The sequence below is a fragment of the Chanos chanos genome, chromosome 14 (assembly GCF_902362185.1).
Source record: "Chanos chanos chromosome 14, fChaCha1.1, whole genome shotgun sequence".
In the NCBI taxonomy this organism is placed as follows: domain Eukaryota; kingdom Metazoa; phylum Chordata; class Actinopteri; order Gonorynchiformes; family Chanidae; genus Chanos; species Chanos chanos.
This window is the reverse complement of record NC_044508.1, coordinates 197,501-225,000: the sequence shown is the minus strand read 5'-3', so window position 1 is coordinate 225,000 and position 27,500 is coordinate 197,501. Positions and strand designations below refer to the sequence as shown.

The 27,500-nt window shown below is 42.0% G+C and overlaps 3 protein-coding genes across 4 annotated transcripts in view; 2 read left to right on the top strand and 1 right to left on the bottom strand.

The window, feature by feature from the left end:
* Positions 1–4,083, bottom strand: part of LOC115827789 (A disintegrin and metalloproteinase with thrombospondin motifs 12-like) — a 39,163-nt gene extending 35,080 nt beyond the window's left edge. The window contains exons 1-2 of the mRNA XM_030791700.1: positions 3,972–4,083; positions 3,187–3,545 (exon numbers count right to left, since the gene is read on the bottom strand). Of these exons, the coding sequence (XP_030647560.1) occupies positions 3,187–3,545; positions 3,972–4,083 (471 nt within the window). The remainder of the gene's footprint in view (positions 1–3,186; positions 3,546–3,971) is intronic.
* Positions 4,084–5,887: 1,804 nt separating this feature from the next.
* On the top strand, positions 5,888–16,307 carry agpat9l (1-acylglycerol-3-phosphate O-acyltransferase 9, like). Its single transcript, XM_030791372.1, has 13 exons — positions 5,888–6,031; positions 6,439–6,602; positions 6,950–7,016; positions 8,182–8,476; positions 12,074–12,148; positions 12,390–12,479; positions 12,848–12,941; positions 13,091–13,206; positions 13,944–13,999; positions 14,101–14,186; positions 14,454–14,582; positions 14,818–14,897; positions 15,836–16,307. The coding sequence occupies exons 2-13, from the start codon at positions 6,459–6,461 to the stop codon at positions 15,933–15,935; spliced, it is 1,332 nt and encodes a 443-aa protein (XP_030647232.1). The 5' UTR covers positions 5,888–6,031; positions 6,439–6,458; the 3' UTR covers positions 15,936–16,307.
* A 10,958-nt stretch (positions 16,308–27,265) lies between these two features.
* tnksb (tankyrase, TRF1-interacting ankyrin-related ADP-ribose polymerase b) overlaps positions 27,266–27,500 on the top strand; it is a 38,836-nt gene continuing 38,601 nt past the window's right edge. The window contains exon 1 of one of the 2 annotated variants that reach the window (XM_030791234.1): positions 27,266–27,500. This exon is cut by the window's right edge and continues 227 nt beyond it. In XM_030791234.1, coding sequence (XP_030647094.1) covers positions 27,280–27,500 — 221 coding nt within the window. In that variant the 5' untranslated portion in view covers positions 27,266–27,279. The other variant, XM_030791233.1, reaches the window with a different exon arrangement.

Below are 27,500 nucleotides of genomic sequence, written 5' to 3'. Positions count from 1 at the left end.
ATGTTTGTTAGGTATTGCCAGGGGTTATTGATGCAGTCCGGTGCTGGTTCCACTGCACTCTCTGACTGCTCTCCAGTCAGACAGGACTGGTTTGTAGATGTGTTTTCTGCTAAGCAGTGACCATCAGAGCAAGTGTTGAAACTGTGGGAATCTCCACATGAAACCATGAGCCAGTGAGAGAAAACCCTACGCATGTCTGTCCCTTAACTATAAAGAGCAGTGACTGACTGACAGGAAACAGGACAGTCGACTTACATTCCTGCTGTGCACTGTTTCTACATGAAAAGAGCAACCTGATCTCCTATGCCTTCTAGAATGTACTGTAAGTCTACAGTGTGTGTTTACTGTAAGTCTACAGTGTGTGTTTACTGTAAGTCTACAGTGTGTGTTTACTGTAAGTCTACAGTGTGTGTTTATTGTAAGTCTACAGTGTGTGTGTACTGTAAGTCTACAGTGTGTGTTTATTGTAAGTCTACAGTGTGTGTTTACTGTAAGTCTACAGTGTGTGTTTACTGTAAGTCTACAGTGTGTGTGTACTATTAGTCTACAGTGTGTGTTTACTGTAAGTCTACAGTGTGTGTTTACTGTAAGTCTACAGTGTGTGTGTACTATTAGTCTACAGTGTGTGTTTACTGTAAGTCTACAGTGTGTGTTTACTGTAAGTCTACAGTGTGTGTTTATTGTAAGTCTACAGTGTGTGTGTACTGTAAGTCTACAGTGTGTGTTTATTGTAAGTCTACAGTGTGTGTTTACTGTAAGTCTACAGTGTGTGTTTACTGTAAGTCTACAGTGTGTGTTTATTGTAAGTCTACAGTGTGTGTGTACTGTAAGTCTACAGTGTGTGTTTATTGTAAGTCTACAGTGTGTGTTTACTGTAAGTCTACAGTGTGTGTTTACTGTAAGTCTACAGTGTGTGTTTATTGTAAGTCTACAGTGTGTGTTTATTGTAAGTCTACAGTGTGTGTGTACTGTAAGTCTACAGTGTGTGTTTATTGTAAGTCTACAGTGTGTGTTTATTGTAAGTCTACAGTGTGTGTTTACTGTAAGTCTACAGTGTGTGTTTACTGTCATTATACAGTGTGTGTTTATTGTAAGTCTACAGTGTGTGTTTACTGTCATTATACAGTGTGTGTTTATTGTAAGTCTACAGTGTGTGTTTACTGTAAGTCTACAGTGTGTGTTTACTGTCATTATACAGTGTGTGTTTATTGTAAGTCTACAGTGTGTGTTTACTGTCATTATACAGTGTGTGTTTATTGTAAGTCTACAGTGTGTGTTTACTGTAAGTCTACAGTGTGTGTTTACTGTCATTATACAGTGTGTGTTTATTGTAAGTCTACAGTGTGTGTTTACTGTAAGTCTACAGTGTGTGTTTACTGTCATTATACAGTGTGTGTTTATTGTAAGTCTACAGTGTGTGTTTACTGTCATTATACAGTGTGTGTTTATTGTAAGTCTACAGTGTGTGTTTACTGTAAGTCTACAGTGTGTGTTTACTGTAAGTCTACAGTGTGTGTTTATTGTAAGTCTACAGTGTGTGTGTACTATTAGTCTACAGTGTGTGTTTATTGTAAGTCTACAGTGTGTGTGTACTATTAGTCTACAGTGTGTGTTTATTGTAAGTCTACAGTGTGTGTTTACTGTCATTATACAGTGTGTGTTTATTGTAAGTCTACAGTGTGTGTTTACTGTCATTATACAGTGTGTGTTTATTGTAAGTCTACAGTGTGTGTTTACTGTAAGTCTACAGTGTGTGTTTACTGTCATTATACAGTGTGTGTTTATTGTAAGTCTACAGTGTGTGTTTACTGTCATTATACAGTGTGTGTTTATTGTAAGTCTACAGTGTGTGTTTACTGTAAGTCTACAGTGTGTGTTTACTGTCATTATACAGTGTGTGTTTATTGTAAGTCTACAGTGTGTGTTTACTGTAAGTCTACAGTGTGTGTTTACTGTCATTATACAGTGTGTGTTTATTGTAAGTCTACAGTGTGTGTTTACTGTCATTATACAGTGTGTGTTTATTGTAAGTCTACAGTGTGTGTTTACTGTAAGTCTACAGTGTGTGTTTACTGTAAGTCTACAGTGTGTGTTTACTGTAAGTCTACAGTGTGTGTGTACTATTAGTCTACAGTGTGTGTTTATTGTAAGTCTACAGTGTGTGTGTACTATTAGTCTACAGTGTGTGTTTATTGTAAGTCTACAGTGTGTGTGTACTATTAGTCTACAGTGTGTGTTTATTGTAAGTCTACAGTGTGTGTTTACTGTAAGTCTACAGTGTGTGTTTACTGTAAGTCTACAGTGTGTGTTTACTGTAAGTCTACAGTGTGCCTATTCTACATCCTTCAGTGACCAGTCTCTTCCCAGACTAGCACTCATAGCCACGTGTCATTTTTAAAGCAAACCCAAAACCTTAAAGAACTACAGTAATAGTTTCATTTCCCTCTCTTAGAATGAAAAGGTCCTGGAATATGCCCCTGACATCAGGGAAGCGTGATGCCACTGATGGGATAAGCTGGTCATTCAGTACATTCAGGTGCTCAGCTGACTTCATTTTATTTCCACATAACGATGCTGAGCCCAGACCTGACCAACTGAACCCCAGATCATAACACTGCCTCCACAGGCTCCAAATCCAAACAGCGACTTTTTTTTTGGCCAGGCAGTGTAGATAGATAGATAGATAGATGATTTTATTAATCACCAGGGGGAAATTAAAAAACAGTATTTCATCTTATGACAGACATCATTGTCATTCAGTATCTTTGAAAGTCTCTTTTTACAGACAGTAAAGGGGCCCCGGGTTTTGGACCAACAGACAAGTTGGTGTCACTCCTACGGGGGCGTTTGCTCAACCCAATCCCCACATTCCAGAGCATTCCAGAGGATGATTTTAACAGTCCATCTGGGAATTTCTGAAGGGCGACTACAGCATAGTCATTTCTGATGTCACAGCTATCACTGTCTTCTCTCCTGGCTCGCCAGTAAAGCTATATAATTCACATGAAAGGAGTTTCACTGACTTAAGAGGAGATTTGATGCAAATACTCCTTCAGGGATTTGACTGCACAGTTACAGGGCTAGGCTTAGTCTTAGCTCCTTAACTCATTACAGCATAGAGGAATACAATCAAACTGCCATCAGAGGACTGGAGAAAACGTGGATTAAGGTTTGCCGTCTCCTTACCAAGCCGTCACATGTGCTCACTGCGGCCGTCCCCTGCGCGGTGTTGTCCGTTACAGTGCCCAGGAGGTGACACGAGTTCCGACCAACTGTTTGCCGAGCTGGCTGGGTCAAATTGTTCCCGCGCTGCTCCAAAACATAGCTATCTGAAAGCAGATTGTCGTTAATCGTTAAATTCAGTGTTAATTTCCGATCCCTGAATTGAACCTTATAGTACACGCGCTCGCTGTTTTTGCCCAGGTCTCTCTTGCGCCGCCCGCGCGTGAGGTGATGTGATAGGTTGTGAGAGATGAACCGTCCATCACTATCAACCTTTTCGGGATGGACGACGGAGAAATCTGAATGAGACTTGATGAACAGATCTGGAATTCAAAAAAAAAAAAAAAAAAAAATAATAATGACGGTCTTGAATCTGAGACGGACATTGCTTTCAAACAGTGAGCGATTCGAACAGAGACTGTGTAATTAAAGTAGCCGAGCTTTTAAAAGGTTGATGTTCGATTTTAGAAATTAAATAGTCGACTTGGACAGAGTGCAAGAATACAAAGGCTATCGGTGACATGGACCTCAGAAAACCCACAGCAGCGAGTTACCCTCGGCTGGGCTGCTAAAACAGCCACATCAGCTACGAAGCACAGTGGCTTACAACGCAACCTTAAACCAGATTCACTTACAAAAATGAACGATAGCTGTTTTCACAATACTGGAGTTGTGCACAGCAGGGCATTTAGGACGTTGTTTTCATCTAAAGCAGTGTTGCACATGTTTGTTCAACACAATTTACAAACCTTGCTCGGAGTCTGGAAAGAGGTAGTCCGAATAAAATGTTTCGACGTGGCTCGCTGCCAAAGAGAAAAGAAAATGTAACTGCAGAAGGACCGGGCTGATTCGAAGAAGCATAGTCCCCGTTCTAACAGAAATCTGGCGACAAGAAGCGGAGCAGCATTAAAAGTTGGACTCAAGTCAGTGGCGGTCTGGAGACCATTGATCCCTCAGAGCAACGAACGGCATCTGGGTCAACCCGGGAGAGAAATCCTCACCCCAAAAAGGCAATTAAAATTTATCATGCAAAAGTGAGAGTGAGCGCTCAGCGCTAGGGGAGGAGTGAACCAGAGTGTCTTGTTTCTTCTGAGGAGCCGGAAAAGCTCTTGCGATTGATGATAAATATTGTTTTAAGCGTGTAGATACAGAATATGCTTTAAGAGCGTGACAAAATCTTTTATGACATCTTCTTTTTTTGCTTTTTTATCCACCACATTAAATTGATTTTTAAAACGGGAACATAAAGCCCACGAAAAACACTCACTGAAGATAACACGTTAATCTCATCTGAGGCCAGTTGCACATGCACGTTGAAATAGATGGCAAATTTGTTACGCGAACACAAACTCTGAGGCACCTATAGTTATTGAATGAAGACGTTTTGATTCTGGTGTAAAATATTACAAATCTATATTTGGTTCCGTATAAAATATTTGCACCACTTGCATATGCAGTATGCATCCATCTGAATAATTAAAGGACAATATAATACACTGTCCCAACATTCCACAAAATGCTTAAAAGACTGAAAGGGAGAGTAAACTCTCTCTCTCTCTCTCACTCTCTCTCTCTCTCACTCTCTCTCTCTCTCTGTCTATCTGTCCCTCTCTCCCCGGTGGTATGGAATAGTACGCAAAACACACTTAAATGTGTGCTGAAATCTCGAGTACATACATCTCGAGTAAATGCAAACCACAAAGCCTCAAAACAGTTCTGCGATTCCATCCATAAAACGGATTTCCCGCTGCCTCTCCTATGATGTACAAATAGAACGTGTCCCAGGAATGTGGGAGAATACGGTTAGATGACTCAGCTAATGTGTGTAACTTTGGAAAATTAATCAAACATGCGTGTTTTCATGGTAATTTGGAAGACACACACATTTTTCCCTCAAATTAATGCGAAACCAATGCCGTCAGCGACCATTTTTGAGTGCTGATTTTAGATTCTCTGAGGCAGTGAGTCGGGCGGGATGTCAGTGTTTTTTGATTATAATATAATCTCTTACAGTCACTGCACTGGCCTCGTCTTTTCTTTCATCCATCCTCTCCAATATGGGGGGCGGTATTTCCCCTGTTACACGGGCTCCTTTATCTGGTGCGACAAAAATATGATTCTCATTTGTGTCTGATTTTGAATGGTGCAGATCGACTGTCCACATGGCACACAGCCGTTCAAGTAGGAAAGGATGGACAGAAATGTCTGTAGCGTTCGCACGAGTCTGTTCCCCTCAGGGAGACACTCACCAAAACTGACCTGACAAGTCTCACTCCAAATGCGCAGCAGACTGATAATAACTGGCCAGCAGAAATGGTCAGACCGGTTTAAACTCAGCCGTAGGAGTTGTAAGACGTTAAAACTGAAATGTCCAGGAAAACCTCTGTTTTTTGTTTTGCTTTGTTTTGTCAGGTTTTATGTGCTTGTATGCTTTTAATATGCTAGTGATTTAAATAAAATAAAAAAACACACACAGTTGTTCATTCACACATTTTGGACACATTCAGTATTGTACTACTGTATGTTTTAGCGAAGTATCAGTTTAGACGTTTTATTTAATTTCGCCATTTGTCCACATGGGGCGGTGTTTTATTGAAACTTTTCAGAACTTTGATCCACTTTCAAAATACAGTGCGTGTCCTCACCAAATACAGTGGGAGTCCTCCTGTGCGACTCTTGACCAAAAGTGTTCCAAAACCCCGAAGGAATGTTATGTTTTGGAATTAGCTCGCGTCAGGTATGACGGCAAGACAGTGACTGATCCTTGGACGCGTCTTTCTGTGACTCAATCAATAACCAAATAATTCAGGCAAGTGTTGGAATGTACCTTCGTGTGTTTTTTCCTTGAGTGAATATATCGCCACATCTGCGCTAGTTGTTGCATTATAAGTTTTCTGCCTTTGATATTTTGCAGTTGTCATTTTGAATGGAAACTTCGTTTTACTACGGAGTCATATTTTAAAGTTTTATTTTTCTACCAATGACTAAGTTTGTACCTGCTCCGATTGGCACTTTATTTGAAAACAACGTTTTGATTAAATTTTTCAATGATTAGCCTACTCATGAAGTATGAAGTTTTTAATGGGATGGATGTTACATGACTGCGGAAGACTGCTAATGTGAACAGTATTTTTCTGTGAGATATATTCCACAGAACATCTGTATACAAATGTTTGAGTGTCCTAATTAAAGGAAGTTTGTCCCGTCTGTCCACAGGTTGACAGTTTACGGTCAGAATGGACGAATTGTGGGGTGTCGTTTTCTCCGCTATTAAAGCCTGGTTCACGTTGGTGGTGCTTCTGATCATGTTCCCTGCTATGCTCGGGGTGTCGCTGGGGATTACGGAGACCTACATGAAGATCCTGGTGAAAACTCTGAAGGTAGTTTATTAGCACAGATTAGCACGGCATACTTAAATGAAATGGGCATCAAAACAAACCATTTAACACTAAATAAAAACACATTGTCGGAGTAGATTTTAATAGGATCTGATTCTCAGGTGTTCTGTTCGAAATTCCCAGATTCTTATCGGAATTGTCTAATGAGTTAACGCGGTGTCTAATAAATTAACATGGTGTCATCTCGTTCATGGTATGAGTATTTGGAACTCTTGTCTGTGAGACTGTCGTGTTTGCCTGTTAAGAGAGAGAGAGTGTATGAGAGAGAGTGAAAGAGAGAGAGAGAGAGAGAGTGTGAGAAAACTGAAAACCGTGTTTCTGTGCCATAGTGGGCCACTGTGCGGATCGAAAAGGGAAGTGAAGAGCGGAAAACACTCAAAGTTTCTTCATCAAACGGTTGGTACTACAGTATGACAACACACATATTACCCACTAGAACACACACACTCTGTGTGTGTGTGTGTGATTGTAACCATTAAATTGGTTTCCTTTGGGATCACGCCTGAGCTTACCCATTTCCTGTCGCTTTAACATTGGTTCTTTACACTGAAATCTTTTAAACTTACTGAAACCTTTACAGCCACAGGCAAAGAGCAAAGTAATCGGTGAACGTGCACAGTGATAAGATTTGAAAACTGATTGTTTTTTTAATCCAGAGATAAAACTGATGGTTCATATGTCTCCTGATGGTTCTGTTACACAACTGTGATCTGATATTTAGCCTTGCTGTGGCCTTTGCCCTGAGAGCTGTCAGCCACGCCCTCTTTAAGACTAGCTCTCTTGCCATAATCTTGAGTCTTTCTTATCACTAGTGCCTTAACCAATCAGTCGGTCAGAGCTCTTATTCTGATTGATAAGGCCAAACTTCAGGTGTATCACGTAAGATTAGAAGCCTGTATATGTTTTATAAATACAGTTGTTTAGAAAGAGTAGAAAAAGTGTCCAGATGTAAGCTTTGTGTTTAAAATGCTGTCAGTCGGCCTTGGGCCTGTGAAGGTGTGTGTCTGAGACCAGAGTGCTGCTCTTTCCCTCCCAAAGCACAAACATTTATTCCTTTATTTATTCACTCCTTGGTGCATTCACGTCCAGGCTGTTTTGGATTAGTTATTTCAATCAAAGTGACATTTTATCTTGGGAAACATGTCATCATGGAATGGGGTTAAGATGTTAAGAGAATTGTCTGGGACGTGTGTGTTTGTGTAAGACCCTGATAATGCCAAGTCTGCATTCCTGTAGGAGGCTGTTGTAACATGCATGTATGCTACTGCCCCAGTTACTCCCAGATTATGTACACACCAGTTAGTTGTGCTACTATTTGTATTTTTCCCACATATACATTTTTCTTTAAACAGACACAAACTCTCAGCAGTCTGATTGTGTCTTTCCATTTTTTGTCATGCAATTGAAATGTATGAAAAAGTAAAAATTTATGACAAGAAGCTGTGTGTGTTTTACAGCCTATTAAGAAAGCAAGCTTGGGTAGCGAATCGCTGAGCTGGTCTTGAGTAATGAAAAGTGTGAAGTTCTGCTGTGGATGCATGTCCTGTTGTTGCTGTAACAGGGCTCATTCAGAGACTGGACGGATCAATGGAAGAACAGATCTGGGAGCTGCGTGGCAGTCGGCCCAAGCCGCCAGTGGGCGGGGACTTTACTTTGAGTGATGTGTTCTACTTCAGCAGAAAGGGAATAGAGAGTATTGTTGAGGATGAGGTGACTCAGAGGTTTACATCTGAGGAGCTGGCCTCCTGGAACCTCCTCACACGCACCAACTACAACTTCCACTACATCAGCCTGCGCCTCACCGTACTTTGGGGTGTGGGAGTCATCGTGCGCTACTGTGTCCTGCTGCCTCTCAGGTACAGTGTCATTCAGTGCATTCAGCACAGCGCTGTAATGAGCTTACCCACACAGTTCATCACTACTGCATTATAGTGATACACTCTTGTTCCCAAACTGTGTTACAGCATTACTCTTTTACTGTGTCACAGCATTACTCTTTTACTGTGTTACAGCGTTACTCTTTTACTGTGTTACAGCGTTACTCTTTTGCTGTGTTACAGCATTACTCTTTTACTGTGTTACAGCGTTACTCTTTTACTGTGTCACAGTGTTACTCTTTTACTGTGTTACAGCATTACTCTTTTACTGTGTTACAACATTACTCTTTTACTGTGTTACAGCATTACTCTTTTACTGTGTCACAGCATTACTCTTTTACTGTGTTACAGCGTTACTCTTTTACTGTGTTACAGCGTTACTCTTTTGCTGTGTTACAGCATTACTCTTTTACTGTGTTACAGCGTTACTCTTTTACTGTGTCACAGTGTTACTCTTTTACTGTGTTACAGCGTTACTCTTTTACTGTGTCACAGTGTTACTCTTTTACTGTGTCACAGTGTTACTCTTTTCTTGTGTTACAGCATTACTCTTTTACTGTGTTACGGCATTACTCTTTTACTGTGTTACAGCGTTACTCTTTTACTGTGTCACAGCATTACTCTTTTACTGTGTTACAGCGTTACTCTTTTACTGTGTTACAGCGTTACTCTTTTGCTGTGTTACAGCATTACTCTTTTACTGTGTTACAGCGTTACTCTTTTACTGTGTCACAGTGTTACTCTTTTACTGTGTTACAGCGTTACTCTTTTACTGTGTCACAGTGTTACTCTTTTACTGTGTCACAGTGTTACTCTTTTCTTGTGTTACAGCATTACTCTTTTACTGTGTTACGGCATTACTCTTTTACTGTGTTACAGCGTTACTCTTTTACTGTGTTACAGCATTACTCTTTTACTGTGTTACAGCGTTACTCTTTTACTGTGTTACAGCATTACTCTTTTACTGTGTTACAGCATTACTCTTTTACTGTGTTACAGCGTTACTCTTTTACTGTGTTACAGCATTACTCTTTTACTGTGTTACAGCGTTACTCTTTTACTGTGTTACGGCATTACTCTTTTACTGTGTTACAGCGTTACTCTTTTACTGTGTTACAGCATTACTCTTTTACTGTGTTACAGCATTACTCTTTTACTGTGTTACAGCGTTACTCTTTTACTGTGTCACAGTGTTACTCTTTTACTGTGTTACAGCGTTACTCTTTTACTGTGTCACAGTGTTACTCTTTTACTGTGTCACAGTGTTACTCTTTTCTTGTGTTACAGCATTACTCTTTTACTGTGTTACGGCATTACTCTTTTACTGTGTTACAGCGTTACTCTTTTACTGTGTTACAGCATTACTCTTTTACTGTGTTACAGCGTTACTCTTTTACTGTGTTACAGCATTACTCTTTTACTGTGTTACAGCATTACTCTTTTACTGTGTTACAGCATTACTCTTTTACTGTGTTACAGCGTTACTCTTTTACTGTGTTACAGCATTACTCTTTTACTGTGTTACAGCGTTACTCTTTTACTGTGTCACAGTGTTACTCTTTTACTGTGTCACAGTGTTACTCTTTTCTTGTGTTACAGCATTACTCTTTTACTGTGTTACGGCATTACTCTTTTACTGTGTTACAGCGTTACTCTTTTACTGTGTTACAGCATTACTCTTTTACTGTGTTACAGCGTTACTCTTTTACTGTGTTACAGCATTACTCTTTTACTGTGTTACAGCATTACTCTTTTACTGTGTTACGGCATTACTCTTTTACTGTGTTACAGCGTTACTCTTTTACTGTGTTACAGCATTACTCTTTTACTGTGTTACAGCATTACTCTTTTACTGTGTTACAGCATTACTCTTTTACTGTGTTACAGCATTACTCTTTTACTGTGTTACAGCATTACTCTTTTACTGTGTTACAGCGTTACTCTTTTGCTGTGTTACAGCATTACCATGTTACCATCTTTGATGCACAGTGTGAAAACAATGGCTTGTTTAAGATAGTGTTTGTAGAAGGAGTCTGCAGGGCTGATGTAACAGAAGTCAGTAATGTTAGGTGACACTGTTGTGCCTAAGTGCTGGGGAGAGTGCACGTCTGCAGGTATATGTGTGTAAGTTTTTGTTTTTGTGGGTCTGTAGAGAAAGACTTATCCTATGTTGAAAAGGAAACAGTGTATTGTTGCTAGGTAACGGTTCACTGACACATTCGCATTGTTGTGCTGCAGTATTTCTAAGCATCTGTGCATGAGGTTTCAGCAGCACGGGCAGGGCTGTCATTAGCATATTCAGCTCAATAATAAAATTTAAACTAGGGCTGTTGATCAATTAAAAAAAATTAACTAATTAATCACGCCATTTGCTGTGATTAATCACGATTAATTGCCTTTTTCCTCTTAAGACTGAAGCTTGTAATAATGGATATTTAAATGTAAAATCACAGAATTAATGTAGAATCAACAGAAAGGAACCTTACTTCAATTCAAATGCTGCTGTTTGGTGGCATCTTTTTAACACACATTCTCTCCTGTTGTGAACTACAGATTTCCATTAACCCCTTTGTGCTCAAATTATCCGCCGTTAAACTAGGAAAAGTGGATTTGGACATGCCCTAAATGCACTTACACCAGAAAAACCCTCTTTGAAAGCTACATTTCTGTTTTCATGGTTGTGTTATGTTTTATGGGCAACTTTTAAAAGTGAAACTTTCCGCCTAAAACTCCGTCCTTGTCCTTATCCGTGTTCAGCCGGGACGGTTCGGTGTGACGGCACACAGCGTCACAGGTTGTAGGTCAGCCGCCACAGGAAGTCAACAAAATGCAGCTGCATTAATTGCACTAATTTTTTTAAATATTAAATTAAATATCTTAAATTAATCGCGTTGATTTTGTCAGCAATGATTTAAACATAAATTATATGTAGGAATAAAAATGTCTCTGATGAAGAGATGTGATTCAGGGGAGTACAAGGTGAAGAACAGACAAAGCAAACAGCTAGTCTACATTTCCCATCAGTGCAACTCAGACAGGTGTATCCTACAGCAACAAAATGTATTATTATTGAACCAGGGACTTTCTGTCACAAAAGAACCACTGATGTTGTCACCATGCATACAGGGAAAGAAACAACCATTCACAGGTGAATGTCTGAATGTTCATTCTCCTGGTTACTGTGTCTAATTTCACAGGCAAGTCTGTGAATTGAGCTGTCTGTCAACAACCTGAAGAACACAAAGTGTTACAGACTCTCTGGTATCAAATTCAATGAATTAAAAGTTGACGGTATTCATTTAATATGTAACATTTAACGTATCAATGTTGTGTGATACTGCATTATAGTATTTCATGATATTGCACACAGTGTCACGTGGCCAAAATGTTAGTGTAAGGATACCTAGAGTAGATCTAAAACATTACAGCATTACAACACTGCTGTGTTACAGTGTTACAAAGTGCTGTTACACTGCTGTGTTACAGTGTTACAAAGTGCTGTTACACTGCTGTGTTACAGTGTTACGATGTATTTTCAGACATGTTAATCTCATGGAACCTTTGGTTGTGTTACAGAGTCACATTAGCATCCATAGGGCTGAGCTGGCTAGTCATCGGCACGACTGCGGTGGGTTTCCTACCAAACTGGAGGTAATAATTCCTAAAATGACACCAACAGTTATTCAGTAACTGTAGAACTCCTCTACCATGTACACAGGAGTACAGTGACTAACCATATTCACGGAGACACTTTTTAGTTCATTATCATCAGGCGGGTTGTTCCCAACTAACGGGAGCTTTTAGGAGTCGTTATATTTACTTTTGGAAAGTTTATGGAGAGGCTCATGGTTTGTGTGAAGTAACTGTGACTGGTCTCTTTCTGGTGAGTCAGGATTAAAGAGTGGCTGAGTGAACTGGTCCATCTGATGTGCTACAGGATCTGTGCTCGAGGCCTCTCCGCCACCATCCACTACCACAACAGGTTAGAGTGAGTGAGTGAGTGAGTGAGTGAGTGAGTGAGTGTAGAGAGTGAATGAGTGAGTGGGTGAGTGAGTGAGTGAGTGGGTGAGTGAGTGTAGAGAGTGAATGAGTGAGTAAGTGAATGAGTGTGAATGTGAGTGAGTGCAAATGTGAGTGAGTGAGTGAGTGAAGAATAGTTATCTCAGGCTATATCCTATAAGCAAAGAGGCACTGGCATCAAAAGAAGTCTTAAAGTTGTTTTTCAGGATAGGCAGATACTGTGAAGGACTCTGGGGAAAGGATACTGTTTTTGCCTGTACCCATGATCCTTAGTGTGACTGGAGCGGCATTTGTACATATGCATGTGTCTGTTGTGTTTGCTACTTTCAGAGAAAACCGACCCAAAAAAGGAGGGATCTGTGTTGCGAACCACACCTCCCCAATCGACGTGGTGATTTTGGCCAATGACGGCTGCTATGCCATGGTGGGTGTGGCATAAAACAGAGAGCACAAAGAATTTTACTGTACCTGTACCACCCATTAACATCATGCTAACATCAAACCCCAGACTCCCTGAATGAAACCCCAGGATATGACAACTTTCTGAAGCTTCATTGTCTTGTCGTTTGTCAGGTAGGACAGGTCCATGGCGGGCTGATGGGAGTTGTTCAGCGAGCGATGGTACGGTCCTGCCCTCACATCTGGTTTGAAAGAGCAGAAATGAAAGATCGGCATCTGGTGACACAGAGGTATAAAACTGACGGATAAAAATAAATTGCAGAGTACAAGATGCAGAAATGCATCATTTCTTTGCCTAACCACAGAAGACACACACACTAGTCATTTTTCCCCAGGCATTTCCTCATATTGTATAGTTTCACTCTTCCACATGGCTCTGTGTGAAGTCAGTAGTGAGAAGGTTTTTGAGGATTGAACATCCTAGGTGAGGGTCAGATTTTGCTCTCCCGATCCCTGGGCTGAGGCGTGGCGCACCCTGCTGGCCTGGCTCAGACAGGAACCGGCCTGGCTCAGACAGGAACCGGCCTGGATCAGACAGGAACCGGCCTGGCTCAGACAGGAACCGGCCTGGCTCAGACAGGAACCGGCCTGGATCAGACAGGAACCGGCCTGGCTCAGACAGGAACGGGTGTGTGTGCTTTAGACTCTGCCAGCAATAAAGAACTGTGCTTGTCTGACCACAAATATCAACTGAAAGTTTATGACTTTGAGCGATTGATGTTCCTCATCATAAATTTGTTCTGTTGTTATCCATTCTTCTCCAGTGAGTTTTCCTCTCTCTCTCTGTCTCTGTCTTTCTAGTTCTCACTCTCCTTCTCTCTGTTCCTCAATCTGTCTCTCTCTCTCCCGCTCTCTCTTCTACTCTCTCTCTCCCTCTCTTTTCTGTTTCTCTCTCCGTTTCTAAATTCCTGTCTCACTCTGTTGCTCTCTCTTTCTCTCTGTTGTTACCTCTCTCTCTCTTTCTCAGACTGAGAGACCATGCGAATGACAAGACTAAACTCCCTATCCTAATTTTCCCTGAGGGTAAGTTTACTGCAGAGAGGGATTTGTTGTTGTGTGTGTGTGTGTGTGTGTGTGAGAGATGTTGTGGAGAATTATCTAAGTTTGCTCTGTCATTCTGGCAGGGACATGTATCAATAACACATCAGTCATGATGTTTAAAAAGGGAAGTTTTGAGATTGGAGGTACGATATATCCAGTGGCCATAAAGGTATATGAGTTCACCTCTCTCTCCCTTCTCACACACTCTGTTTTCTTCAACCTTCTGGAATTCTCTTTCTATTCCCATTTTCAAATTAAACTTACATCATGTTTGATTTAGAATTGTTTTTCTTCTTCATTGAAGCAAAAGTCTTTGTCTTTTACTTTTATGGTGTTGTTTTTCATCATTATAGTGTGTCCAAAAGCCATAGATCAGTTAAAGACAGTGATATGACCCAAGGTTGTGTGTGTGTGTGTGTGTGATTATGTGAAACAGTATGACCCACAGTTTGGTGATGCTTTCTGGAACAGTGCCAAATACAACATGGTGAGTTATCTCCTGCGGATGATGACCAGTTGGGCCATCGTGTGTAACGTCTGGTATCTCCCACCTATGACGCAACACGTGAGTGTCCAACACATACCAAGACCAGGATTCCATCATGTGTCCTTCCATTTAACAGATTTTGATAAATATATAACTGAAATATGTGACTGAATATCTGTATAAAACGTGAGCTCTAACAGTGAACAGTTCATTCATTTTTATAGGTCTGTGATATTTGCTCTATAAAACAACGTGTACTCGTACATGATACACGCTGTGGCAGTTATTGTTGACTGGTTTCCTGTTGACACAGGAAGGAGAAAGTGCCATACAGTTTGCTAACAGAGTGAAGTCAGCCATTGCTCATCAGGGAGGACTGGTTGATTTATCCTGGTCAGTTCAGTTTCTTCATTCTCTGGTCAAATTCCCATTAAATATTACATAAACTGACAGCTAATGGAAGGGTTGCTCATGGTCTGTTAATGTCATTGGGTGATGGTTTGCTAAGTTAATTAAGACATAATAAATATGATATTTCATAAATATGGCATTTATTATATGACATTTATTATGACATTAATATATCATGTAAAGACTTAAAGCTGTTGTGCATAAAATTCTTTGTGTGTGTGTGTGTGTGTGTCTGTATGTGTGTGTGTGTGTGTATGTGCGTGTGTGTGTGTGTGTCTGTATGTGTGTGTGCGTGTGTGTGTGCGTGTCTGTATGTGTGTGTGCGTGTGTGTCTGTGTGTGCATGTGTGTGTGTGCATGTGTGCGTGTATGTGTGTATGTGTGCGTGTGTTTGTGTGTGTGTGTATGTGTGTGTGTGCGCGTGCGTGTGTGCGTATGTGCGTGTGTGTGCGTGCGTGCGTGTGTTTGTGTGTGTGTATGTGCGTGTGTGTTTGTGTGTGTGTGTGCGTGTGTGTGTGTTTGTATGTGTGTGTGTATGTGCGTGTGTGTGCGTGCGTGTGTGCATGTGTGTGTGTGTGTTTATGTGTGTGCATGTATGCGTGTGTGTGTGTTTGTGTGTGTGTGTATGTGCGTGTGTGTTTGTGTGTGTGTGCGTGTGTGCGTGCGTGCGTGTGTGTGTGTGTGTGTATGTGCGTGTGTGCATGTGTGTGTGTTTGTGTGTGCGTGCGTGTGCGTGTGCTTGTGTGTGTGTATGTGTGTGTGTGTGTGTGCGTGCGTGCGTGTGTGTTTGTGTGTGTGCGTGCGTGCGTGCGTGCGTGCGTGTGTGTGTGTGCGTGCGTGTGTTTGTGTGCGTGTGTGTGTGCGTGCGTGCGTGCGTGTGTGTGTGCGTGTGTGTGTGTGTGTGTGCATCTCACCTCGTAGGGACGGTGGTCTGAAACGAGCTAAAGTGAAAGACGTGCTTAAAGAGCAGCAGCAGAAGAAATACAGCAACATGGTTGTCGGAGAAGACAGCAGTGACTAACCAATCAGAGACATGATTGTCAGGAGGACAGCAGTGACTAACTAATCAGAGACATGATTGTCAGGAGAACAGCAGTGACTAACCAATCAGAGATATGATTTTCAGGAAGACAGCAGTAACTAACCAGTCCTCCCCAGGGCAATGTGGGAAATGAAGTCCTTGGTTCAAAGCAGAGATGCTGCTGATTGGATGGTCTGTCAAAAGACAGTGTTATGATCCGAGTGATGTAATTCACTGGTCCTTCTCAGGTCAGCTCTCTGGGTCACTGCTGGGTCATAGGACTCCAGAGTGGCACATCTTTTTCAGGAGACTCTGGACTACAACGCTCATTCTAAACATTTAATTGAATTTCGCATATATTATGAAATGTGAGTTTTATTTGAATAAAAATCCATTTGCAAAACCTAGCATCTGTGTAGGTACAATTGCAGTCCTAACACAGGGACACCAAAAGATGTAGGTGTGATAGGATTAATAAATCAGTCTCATAAAATTTATTAACCATTAATTTGGGTGTTCAATATTTTATTAATTAAACAACTAAGATTAATGGGATAAGCTAGCTGTAACACTGTGCTACAGTCTTAGAGAGTATTACAGTACTAATGTATTACAATTACACTCCTAAATCCATAACACTCATGAACAACCAGGTTGGTGAAGGTAATTGGGAGTGCTTTGATGGCAGAGGTTGGCATTCGGTGAATACTGTGGCAGAAACAGACAGTACAACAGTTTATTTCAAAGGTACTATTTATTAACCTAATCAATGCTACTTGGCAAACTAATACTGATATGGTACAATCAATAATCAGCAGCAAATAGAATGATCAAAAAGTAAATGGTAACAAAATGGTGATGAGTCTATGTACAGATATTCAGTGTAGGACTGAATGAGTGTTAGACCAGAGATGAGTGAGTGTGTGTGTGTGTGTGTGTGAGAGAGAGAGAGAGAGAGAGAGCGTGCGTGTATGTGGGCGTGTGCCCAGATGCGCACTGAAGAGAGAGGGAGGAGTCCCTTGGAGAGAGGCTGTGCGCATGTGCACAGGCAAGAGGTATGCGTGGTATGTGGATGTAGTAATCCCAATGTTGGTGTGCAATCAGAGAAAGGGAGTTAGAAAGAGAGAGAACGCATGCCAGATCTATCCTTCATAAGAAAATAATAAACGGCTAAAAACCGCAGCGTACATGAAATACAGTATGTACATTTAAATCATAAAGAATTCAAATAATAACACTTCCTTCACGTTAACTGCATATAATCTTACTACTAAAGTGTGCCCAGATGCCAGCCTTACTTTGAATAGCTCATCGCGTGGCGACCGAAGGTGCATCTTTGGTGGCCTGATGAGCAGTGCGATTCGCAGGTCCAGGGAGAAGTTCCTTTCCTTGTCACTTGAAGATCTTCGGGGCTCCGTTACTCGTACGATGATCTTGAAGGGTTCTTGATTTAGTTAATCGACGTTTAAAGAAGTAAAAAGGGATCCGGTCGCCTTTTCTTCGGTCGAATGCTGTGTGCGTTACAGTGTAACTAGCCGGTAGAAGTTAAAGTTGCAACTGCGCGAGAGAAAGTACATTAAATTTTGGCTGTACAAATATCTCACTTCGTTGTTACTTTGTCCTTTTCTTCAGCAGAGAAAAGAGACACCCGCTGCTAGCGAGCTGCTGCTAGAGCGGGCCACTGCTAGGGAGTTGCAGAATTGAAGAGCTGGAAAGAGAGAGAGTTTGGAATTTTCCGCGGTTTTATGGCGAAAATTGCGTCATCACTGTATATGGTAGCTGGCTCCATTGCTGTATCCAATACCGTTACAGTGAAATCTGAGAAGATGGGTACAGATTCCCCATGCGGTCAAGCAGGGAATTGTGGGTAATATGTTCCACGGGCCTGACGACCCCTACAATCCCCCCTTTGGTCTCAGGACTGGGATTTTATCATAGTCCTTGAGAGCAACAGAAGACGGTGTCCATGTGTCCGTAGTCCATCAGAGTCCAACAGTCCTGATAACATAAACAGTTCATATAGGCTTTGGCATCTGGACAAACATAAAGGCTTTGAGCATCTGGGCAGATGACGTTTCTACTCTTGTGTAAACTAAGTAATGGTTAAAGAAACATTCAAACATTTCAAAATTTCACATTTTCAAGTATACATTTTAACACATTTCAAACGCATTTCAAGTATACATGGAAAGGGAAGAAAGGGTGTTAGTCATATGGTTAACAAGCCTATTCTTTGGAAAGGTTAGTGGCAGCATGTGGTGTAAGAGTACGGCAGAGAGTACAGCACTTGAAACTGTCAGATACGTTGACTATAGAGTCAAGCTTGGTTTGTCATGTTTGTATGTGTTGTACAGCATGTATGCAATGTCTGCCGTGATGATCCAGTCACTGAAGAGGAGTCTCAAGTAACCAGACTGATGGAGTGTCCTAAATCAAATGACTGCCTGCCTACCGATGTCATCATTGTTACAAAGACTAAGTCTAAACAACAAAATGGCATAATGCAAGCAGCATAAAACAAAAATACCAGTGGATGTTTATACTTCCAGGTTATGTTAATAAGCCAAATAAACACAATGTCAGATTGCAAGGTTAGGGTTAGACAGTGAGAACTGCTAGGAACGTGAAAAACGACCCCTGTAGCTCTTAGGCTGAAAGTTTTTCTTGACTCTTGGCTCAGGAAGGTGGTCAGAGATGCTGTCATCCTCTGACGAGGCCGTTGAGTAGACACTGTGAGTGTCTGAGAAGTGGCACTGGCCATGAACATAACAGTCACGTTCTGTGTCCCTGTAAGGCGAATTGCCACCCCCCTTTGTTTTGTTGTGAGGGCGGTCTTTTAAAACTTTCAAACTACTGGTTCAAGCGGCGTGGCTTTGCATGCTTTCAGGCTTGGGCCTGACAACAGTTTCCCAAGTCACTTGTGTCATTTTACGGATTTCTTGCATAGATGGGTTACGCTGACGGGTCATGAGTGCCACATGAGTGCGTATACATGGATGCAGATTGTGCAAGAATAAGGACTTGAAATTTGGGTCTTCCTCTAAGCCTGGTGCATTCTTGCCCTGAAAATAAGCTTGCCTCAAGCGATTGTAAAACTCTCTGGGATGTTCTAATCAATGATGTTTAACCTGGAGAGCTGCAATCATGGCAGATGTATGATCAACAAAAAGAGAATACTCTTCGGTCAGTTCTTGACAAAGCCGAACAAAGTTGTCTCTTATACTGAAAGGCTGTGATTGTATGAATCTGCGGACAGACCTTGAGGTAGTCTTCCAGATCAGCTTAATTTTCTCCCGCTGGGTAGCATGGGGCAAGTCAGAGAGACTGAGTTCTATCTGTCTCAGATAATTATCAATGTTGTGATCGCAGTTGTCTGGATCAAAATGTTCAATGTCGTTGGCCATCAGCTCTAGCTTTTTAAGGCGAAGACCTTTTGGAGTCTTCTCAGGAGAAGGTGAGACTAAGCCAGCATTGACATGAGCTTGTTCACTACACTGTCTTTGTTGTCCTCTCTCTGGCTGAGAGGCTGAAACCGAATAAAATTCATCACTCTCCTGATGGAAAGGGGATGAGACTAAATATTCAGAAGGCGTTCTGGTCCCCCCTTTGGAGGGATAAGCAGGGCTGAAGGTTCCATGTTCCTGTTGCCGAGAAGAAGGGCTGGTACGCTGAGAATGCTGGGCAGAACACTGCTCTTTGTCATAAGTGGGACACTGGGCTTGTGAAGGTCTCAAAGTGTTGGAAGGTTCACTGCAGACCCGTTCACTTCTATGTCCTCTGGTGGAGTACTCCAACATATCTGAATAACCCTGAGAATCTATGGCTGAACCAGCAGATGAGGGTGGATCACAGTAACCAGAATCAAGGCTGGACCTCCCTTTCCCATTTTGGTGGGAAGAATGAACTATGCCAAAGGAAGACTGAACAGGTGGCACAAGATCAAACGGGGTTCCTGATCTATGACTAGGTGAGGTTTTGCTCTTAACCTGATCATCAGCGTTTCCTTGTACAAATGGAACATGTTCAGCAAGGGTGTCAGTCTGCTGAAACAACGATGAAGCCTTAAACAACTGTGGTTGGGTGAGTTGTTTGCTTCTAAGCTGGAATAGCTCCTCCTTGTGGGAGCAGAGGTCAGATTCTGCAGAATGCAGATCTTCTAAGTGGCGCATTGCTTTCCTATTTGCAGTCTTGACCTCATGGATGAGACTAGCATTCTGCGCTCTAAGCGTTATTTCCTCCATCTGAGCTGCATTGCTCTGGGTGGCAAGGCTAGTTTGCCTGTGGAGGTTCTGAAGTAATTTGGACGCGGTGAATGCATCATACTTCTCTGTAAGTAAGGAGTTTATTTCGTCCCTACACTCACTGAAGTTCAAGTTATTAATAAACTCCAGGTAACCAGGCGCTAGGCTTTGTGCTACAGTAGACATAAACTGTTCTACCATAAGGCTCTCCATTGTTGTGGTACAATTTGAGGGCAATGTAGCTTAAAAGGTTTCTCAGTGAGAAAACTGACAGGGATGGCTATGGTGTTGCAGCGGCAAGCACCTTGCAGTGTAGCTGGGTCAGTACACTAGCCTAACCAAAACAGAGTGGCTTGTTCACACTCTTAGAGGGGTAACTATCTATAGTACAGGGTAGCTACAGCACCACCTTGTGGCCTCAGTTACAATAGTATTGGTGGTTGACCACCAAGAATAACGCAAGCTTAACTGTGGGGACAATAACAACTTTGCGGCACATATAGCTTACTGGTTTCTGCCACAAGCCAGACTACGTAGTAGAGCTTATAGCTTGGCAGTACACAACTTCTTGGGTTCACATGAGCTGAAACACAGGGCAGTAACAGCTAAGCGGTACAATGCTTTTCAATTCATTCATTCACTCACTCAAGTTGGAATACATGGAAGAAACAGCTTTGGGTACAAACTCTATGGCTTCAGTTAGCTTCACAGGGCCGTCAGCACGCTGTGGCTGAATTAAAGAAGCAGTTGAATTAAGGCGGTTAATTCTAACAGCTGAACTAGTACTGAATATTGTAGTATTCAAGTACTGGACAGAAACTCTGCCAGTTTCTGTAGAGAGGGCTTCACTGGACTGGCTGACAGCAATAGCAAGCAATGGATGGCAACACTATCAAGGCTTAATGGGCATTAGTACACGAGTGATGGTTATCACTAAATTCTCTCTTAACATGTAAGCTTAACTAGTTGAAATTTCTCAAACCACCATCACCAAAATGTACTTTTTGTAAGCACAACTGAAATGCTACTCCTGTGGCAGGCTTTAGGTAATCAAGCGTCAAAACCTAGGGGCAGGTCTAAGAATTTATAAATTCTTTTAATTTCAGAATTGACCAGAAATGTTACCTGGTAGACCTAGGATTGCTAAGCAAACTGAATTCTTGTCTGTTATTGCAACAATATTACAGAAGCCAACAATGCCATTCCTCACACGGGGCACCAAAAAATGTAGGTACAATTGCAGTCCTCACACGGGGCACCAAAAGATGTAGGTACAATTGCAGTCCTAACACAGGGACACCAAAAGATGTAGGTGTGATAGGATTAATAAATCAGTCTCATAAATCAGTCTCATATAATTTATTAACCATTAATCTTAGTTGTTTAATTAACAAAATATTGAACACCCAAATTAATGGTTAATAAATTATATGAGACTGATTTATGAGACTGATTTATTAATCCTATCACACCTACATCTTTTGGTGTCCCTGTGTTAGGACTGCAATTGTACCTACATCTGAAATGGATTCCAATAAAATTCCAGGGGAGAGTCCAAACCTGTTGCTGTGATTATGAATAGAAGGTTGTGAGGTTTGTTAATCCAAGTGAGTGTGATGCTTTTGCACTGGATGTGAAAGAATGATCTTACACTCTGTCTCCAGAAGAAATCCTGGTACCAGCCCAACAGAACCAGTACCAGTTCTGTCGACATTATTAGGTCTGTTTAGTGGAGCCATTTATGCTGTTGCTTTATGACACAGCACAGAAGAATCTCAAACCACAGTGTTCAACCTCAAAAGATTTGAAAATGTCTCAAAAATGAGTGTGAAAACTGTCAGTTGTTTGTCATAATGAACTTGGTTTTGTGTCACTGTGCAGTGGGTTTTCACTGTGCAGTGGGTTTTCACTGTGCAGTGGGTTTCACTGTGCAGTGGGTTTTCACTGTGCAGTGGGTTTTCACTGTGCAGTAGTGCCTTCCTCCTGAGAAGTAAGTGCCCAGAGATGAGGCAAAGTTTAGTCCGTCTGAATATCTGAGAACCCAATGCCCATTCAGGACAGGATATACACAGTAGAGCAATTTGTCCTCTGTTTGTTGCTGAACATGTTTAAAACTCTTCCTGTGAGAAACTCAGGTGTGCATTAGAATAACAAAGAAACTGTCATTGGAAAAAAGGGTTTTTTATCAGGTTATGGTTTGGGCCATGTCAGATGGGCTGAAGTAGAAATTCTATTATAAAAGAGAGAAATTTCGTTGAGTGACAGCATGTTGAAAAGGGTTAATTCTCTTTTAAATCAGGTGACACTGACTGAGTCATGTATTCACAGAAATGAGATTAATAATGTTTTAAATGGAACATTGTAACATTTTAAAAAGAAAGAAAAATGGGTTAGGGTTAGGGTTTGAACAGTGCCAGTTTAAAATAATCTGAAGGATTACAATTGAACAGTGCCAGTTTAAAATAATCTGAAGTATTACAATTGAACAGTGCCAGTTTAAAATAATCTGAAGGATTACAGTTGAACAGTGCCAGTTTAAAATAATCTGAAGTATTACAATTGAACAGTGCCAGTTTAAAATAATCTGAAGTATTACAATTGAACAGTGCCAATTTAAAATAATCTGAAGTATTTTACAATTTCAGAAACTGTCCAGCAGGTGGTGGTAAAACATGTTACAGTTTTTCTAAAATTAATCTGTAAATTTAATCTAATTTGTAAAATCACCAGTAAAGCAGAAGTGGTCACCTACAGCTAAAAAAGGTAAAACAGTATGATTAATTTCCCTCATATGTCCAGTTTATATCATAGTTTTATATTTTTTCTCATTCAAAAGTCTGAACATTCTGCCTGAAAAGAATATGCCATGTCTTAAGCATGTTTCAGCAGTGAACAGAGAGAGTGTATGTGTGCGCACTCATGAGAGATAGAGAGAGAGTGTATGTTTGCTCCTCTCATTTCCTCACGTGTGTGTGTGTGTGTGTTAAATCATAGTGCATGTAATGGATTTTTTGAAGGTTTGCTCTCTGGGGTGTTTGATGGACACATCTCCACTGCTGCTCCCCCTTCGCTGACGCTGATGCTGTGTGTGTCTCTCCTGTTTCAGACCTGAGTTCACACACACACACACACACACACACACACACAGTTATATAGACATATATAGATATACGCAAACTGCCTGGCAAGGTTTGGGCACACATAACTTTGGAAATTGCTTTTAGTAAAGAAGTTTGCTTTCTTGGTTTGCAGTAACTTAACACATTAAAGTCTTACTAGCTTTACATAGAGAAAAAGAATATCTCATGTGCAAGTATGTGTCACAGTAAGTGAAGAACAACTAAACTGTATGTTCATCAAAAAAAATCCTCTATCAGCTCTAACCGCTGCACACCCTGGACCACCATTACACGAACAGTAAGGCCTCGTATAAGGCCACTCCCTGCCCCAGCCTGGGCAGTCAGACCACCCCTGCCTGTTCCTGGCCCAAGCCTATAGACTCCTCATAAAACATGAGAAACCAGCAATAAAGACAGTCACTGTCTGGCCAGAGGGAGCTGCCTCTGAAGTCCAGAACCCCTGGTCGACCAGAAACCCTGGACGACCAGCCCATGACGCAGTGTTAAAGACAGGAAACTGCGAGGCCAAGAGCACAGCCAGAGCTAACCTCAAAAAGGTCATCAGAACGGGCAAACATAACTACACCCTATGAATAGAGGACCACTTCCACAATAAGTCCGATCCCCGGCGCATGTGGCAAGGCATTCAGAACTTCACAGACTACAAAAGCTCCAACACATGCTCCACTGTCCAGACAAACTAAATCTCTTCTATGCCCACTTCAACAAAGTCAATACCGACCCAGCCACCAAAACCCCCACCCATCCAGGAGACTATGCAGAGGTCAGAGGATCACTACGCAGAGTGAGCACGCAGAAGGCTCCTGGCCCAGACGGCATACCGGGACCAGTCCTCCAGGAATGCTCTGACCAGCTGGCTGAGATCTTCACCACAATATTTAACCTCTCACTGTCCCAGTCCATAGTCCTCACATGCCTCAAGACCACCTTTATTATCTCCGTCCCCAAGAAATCACCACACACACGTCTGAATGACTACCGACCCATAGCCCTCACCCCCATTGCCATGAAGTGCTTTGAGAGATCCTTGAGTGGTTCTGGCCCACATCAAAGACACTACCCCCCCCCCCCCCCCCCCCCCACACACACACACACACACTCGACCCACATCAATTTACCCACCGTCCCAAAAGGTCTATGGAGGACGCCATTGACACTGCCCTGACCCATCTGGAACATAAAACCACATACATCCGGACGCTGTTCATTGATTACAGCGCCGCCTTCAACACCATCATCCCCTCCAAGCTAACCACTAAACTCTTCTCCCTTGGCCTTAATCCGCCCCTTTGCAACTGGTCCCTGGACTACCTGACCTGAAGACCTCAGTCTGTTAGGTCAGACAACCAAATTTCCTACGATGTGGGACTTTAAATAGAATCTTGAACCACACCTCCTCCACCCTGACCCTCAGCACAGGTGCCCCCCCCTCTGCTCCCTCTTTACCCACAACTGCCTGCCAAGTCACCGCTCCAACTCAATAATAAAGTTCACGGATGACACCACAGTTTTAGGCCGAAACACTAACAACGACGAGACAGCCTACAGGGACGAGATCCTGCACCTCACATCATGGTGAGTCTCAAACAATCCCGTCCTCAGTGTGCAGAAGACGAAGGAGCTGATCGTGGACTTCAGAAAGTCCAAAAGCTGCAGACACTCCCCCATATATATCAACAGGGTCAAAGCGCGTGTCCCGAGCTTTACATTTCTTGGAGTCCACGTCAATGAGGACCTCTCCTGGTCATCAAACACCCACTCCCTCGTGAAGAAGGCCCAACAACGGCTGCATTTCCAGCAGAGGCTGAGGAGTGTCCGTCTGTCTCTCAAAATACTCACCAATTTCTACTGCTGCACCATCGAGAGCGTCTTCACCAGCTGCATCTCAGTGGATTACGGTAACTGCACATCAGCGGATCAGAAAGCCCTGCAACGGGTTGCCAAGGCGGCCTAGCGTATCTCCAGTACCCGGCTCCCAACCATAAAAGACATTTACCATAAACACTATCTGTAAAGAGGTCTCAGCATCAGCAGAGATCCCACTCACCCCAACCACAGCCTGTTCTCCCCCCGCCCTCTGGGAGGCACTACAGGAGTCTCAGAGCCTGCATTACCTTGCTCAGAAACAACTTCTTCTAGTGCATCTCAGGCCTCCATTTCTCTTTTTGTCCCTGTTGCAGCCACTACTGTCTTTTCTATGAATTCCATTTAAAGACATTTTTAGTTTCTTAGCTATTTGTCAATAAGACTAACCATCACTTCTTAACACAACTACAGACTGATGTGTTTCAGCGGGAAACTGTCTACATTATGTCATTTTGCTTTACAAAAGGTGTAGAACTAAAGGAATGAAGGATGAAAAAGAAGAACAAAACAAAAAAACGAATAAATATCCTCCACCCTTTCTCTACGTCAGCACTCATCAGTGGCTTTCTATCTCTAAAACCCTTCTATTGTCTAAAACACCTTTGGGACATAAGACGTTCAAAATGTGCTTTCAGCAACTTTTCAGAAAAAGGAAACTGTCGGGTCCAAGGAAGAGACAGCGATGAGCATGAAGCAAAGTTTGTATATATATGTATCAGAAAATAATTCTGAGGTTAATAAAAAACCTAATTTTTCTTACTTAATTGAAAGCAAAAGAGAGAAAAAAACAAACAGTATCCAGGCAATATTAAAAAAGACAACTTGTCCGCAAACTTTTCACGGCTTACACGCACACATGTCTACGTCAGGTTCCCATGGAATTGCCTGTATTGCACTAGACTATTTTACATTTAAGGACAGACCTTGAACTGTTCCTTTGGATCCTCCATCCGACGCTGAGACACACAGGTCACCGGGAGGAGTTTCCTGGAGTGTTTATTTAAAAAAAAAAAAAAAAAAGAATCAGATTTAAAACATAGTTTTTTTCGACGGATTTTCTGACAGAGGAAAATTAAACGGAGCGCTCGTGCTACATACCGTGTTTGTGGTGTTTTTTCTCTTTTCTTTGGGAAGACTGTCCAGGTACCTGCGGTAAATCGCACGAGGGCAGTTTGTAGTGTGGCGCCAATTCAGTTATTAAGTGTCAAATCAGTTATAAAGTGACCGTTGGTTCTTTTTCAGATCCTCATTTATATTTCTTATATATGACATATATTTCAATCTCAGTTTACAAACGGGCAAATAAAATTACACAAATTCTGTAAACGAACTTCCAATAGCCAAGCCATCATTAACGAGATAAGAATATACTGACTGTTATAGCTAAAAAGACTTGAATATCATATCTACCTCTTCAAGTAAGAGTTAGCATCGGCTCCTGCCGTTGCAGAGGCACCAGAAGAAATAGGCATACTCTAACGTTAAGTATCACATTGTAAGAACAAAACGAACCGAAGGAACTGTCTGAAAGCGTATTTATGAAGGAAAAAAAGAAAACCCAAAATCTTACTATAGACAGCAGAGTCACACAAATGGGTCAGAGCTACCTCTGTCAAGATTTAAAGTTTGTTCAATGAAACTGTTTGGTGCACATTTTCAGTTCACAGCCAAATGGGGGAGGGGGTGTTTGTTAATGTCTCCATAGAAACCGGAGCCTCGTATTTGTGTTACGAGACAATTCCTCACTCTTTAACTTTGAAAAGCACGCACCCTTATTTCTTAGCGCATGCATTTTGAAATGATGCATAGACTTATTTTATGAGGGTGATCGCCTTGAGTCAAGTGCTAAGATTTCAGCACTGTTTCTGAAACATAGCTTTACGCACTTACGGTATTATTTGCACAGAACAAGTATGACCATTTTCAAAAAACTGCAAAGAGCTTGAATAAAAACGAATGTAAAAAACACAGTTTACTTAGTGTTACATAAACCGTTTTGGGCATTGCTCTACTGTAAGCGGAAGCCCCCTGTCGGTCTGTCGGAAGTGGTGTTGTTCCAGCTGTTATTGTTGACAGACGGAGATTTTTAACGGGAAGATGGCGGTGTCCCGTCGCTCGTCGCAGCAGCAGAGTGCCCTGCAGTCACCGCCGCGGACAGCTGCCATTTCCTCACCCTCTCCAGACTCACAAGTCGTCGTGGAATCGGTAGCTATGATTGCTTCGGTGAACGGTCAGGAATGCGGTGGGGTGACCGAAACAGCCGCGGCCTCACCAGAGCGGCCCGCTCCGGCACTCGGTGGCTCCAGTTGCGGTAGTAT

Bases quoted from the DNA above. Each gene is read 5' to 3' on its own strand.
- agpat9l (XM_030791372.1), top strand. From the start codon at position 6,459: ATGGACGAATTGTGGGGTGTCGTTTTCTCCGCTATTAAAGCCTGGTTC. The intron at 6,603-6,949 runs GTAGTTTATTAG...TCTGTGCCATAG, and splicing joins TCCTGGTGAAAACTCTGAAG to TGGGCCACTGTGCGGATCGA. The intron at 13,207-13,943 runs GTATAAAACTGA...TCTCTTTCTCAG, and splicing joins CGGCATCTGGTGACACAGAG to ACTGAGAGACCATGCGAATG.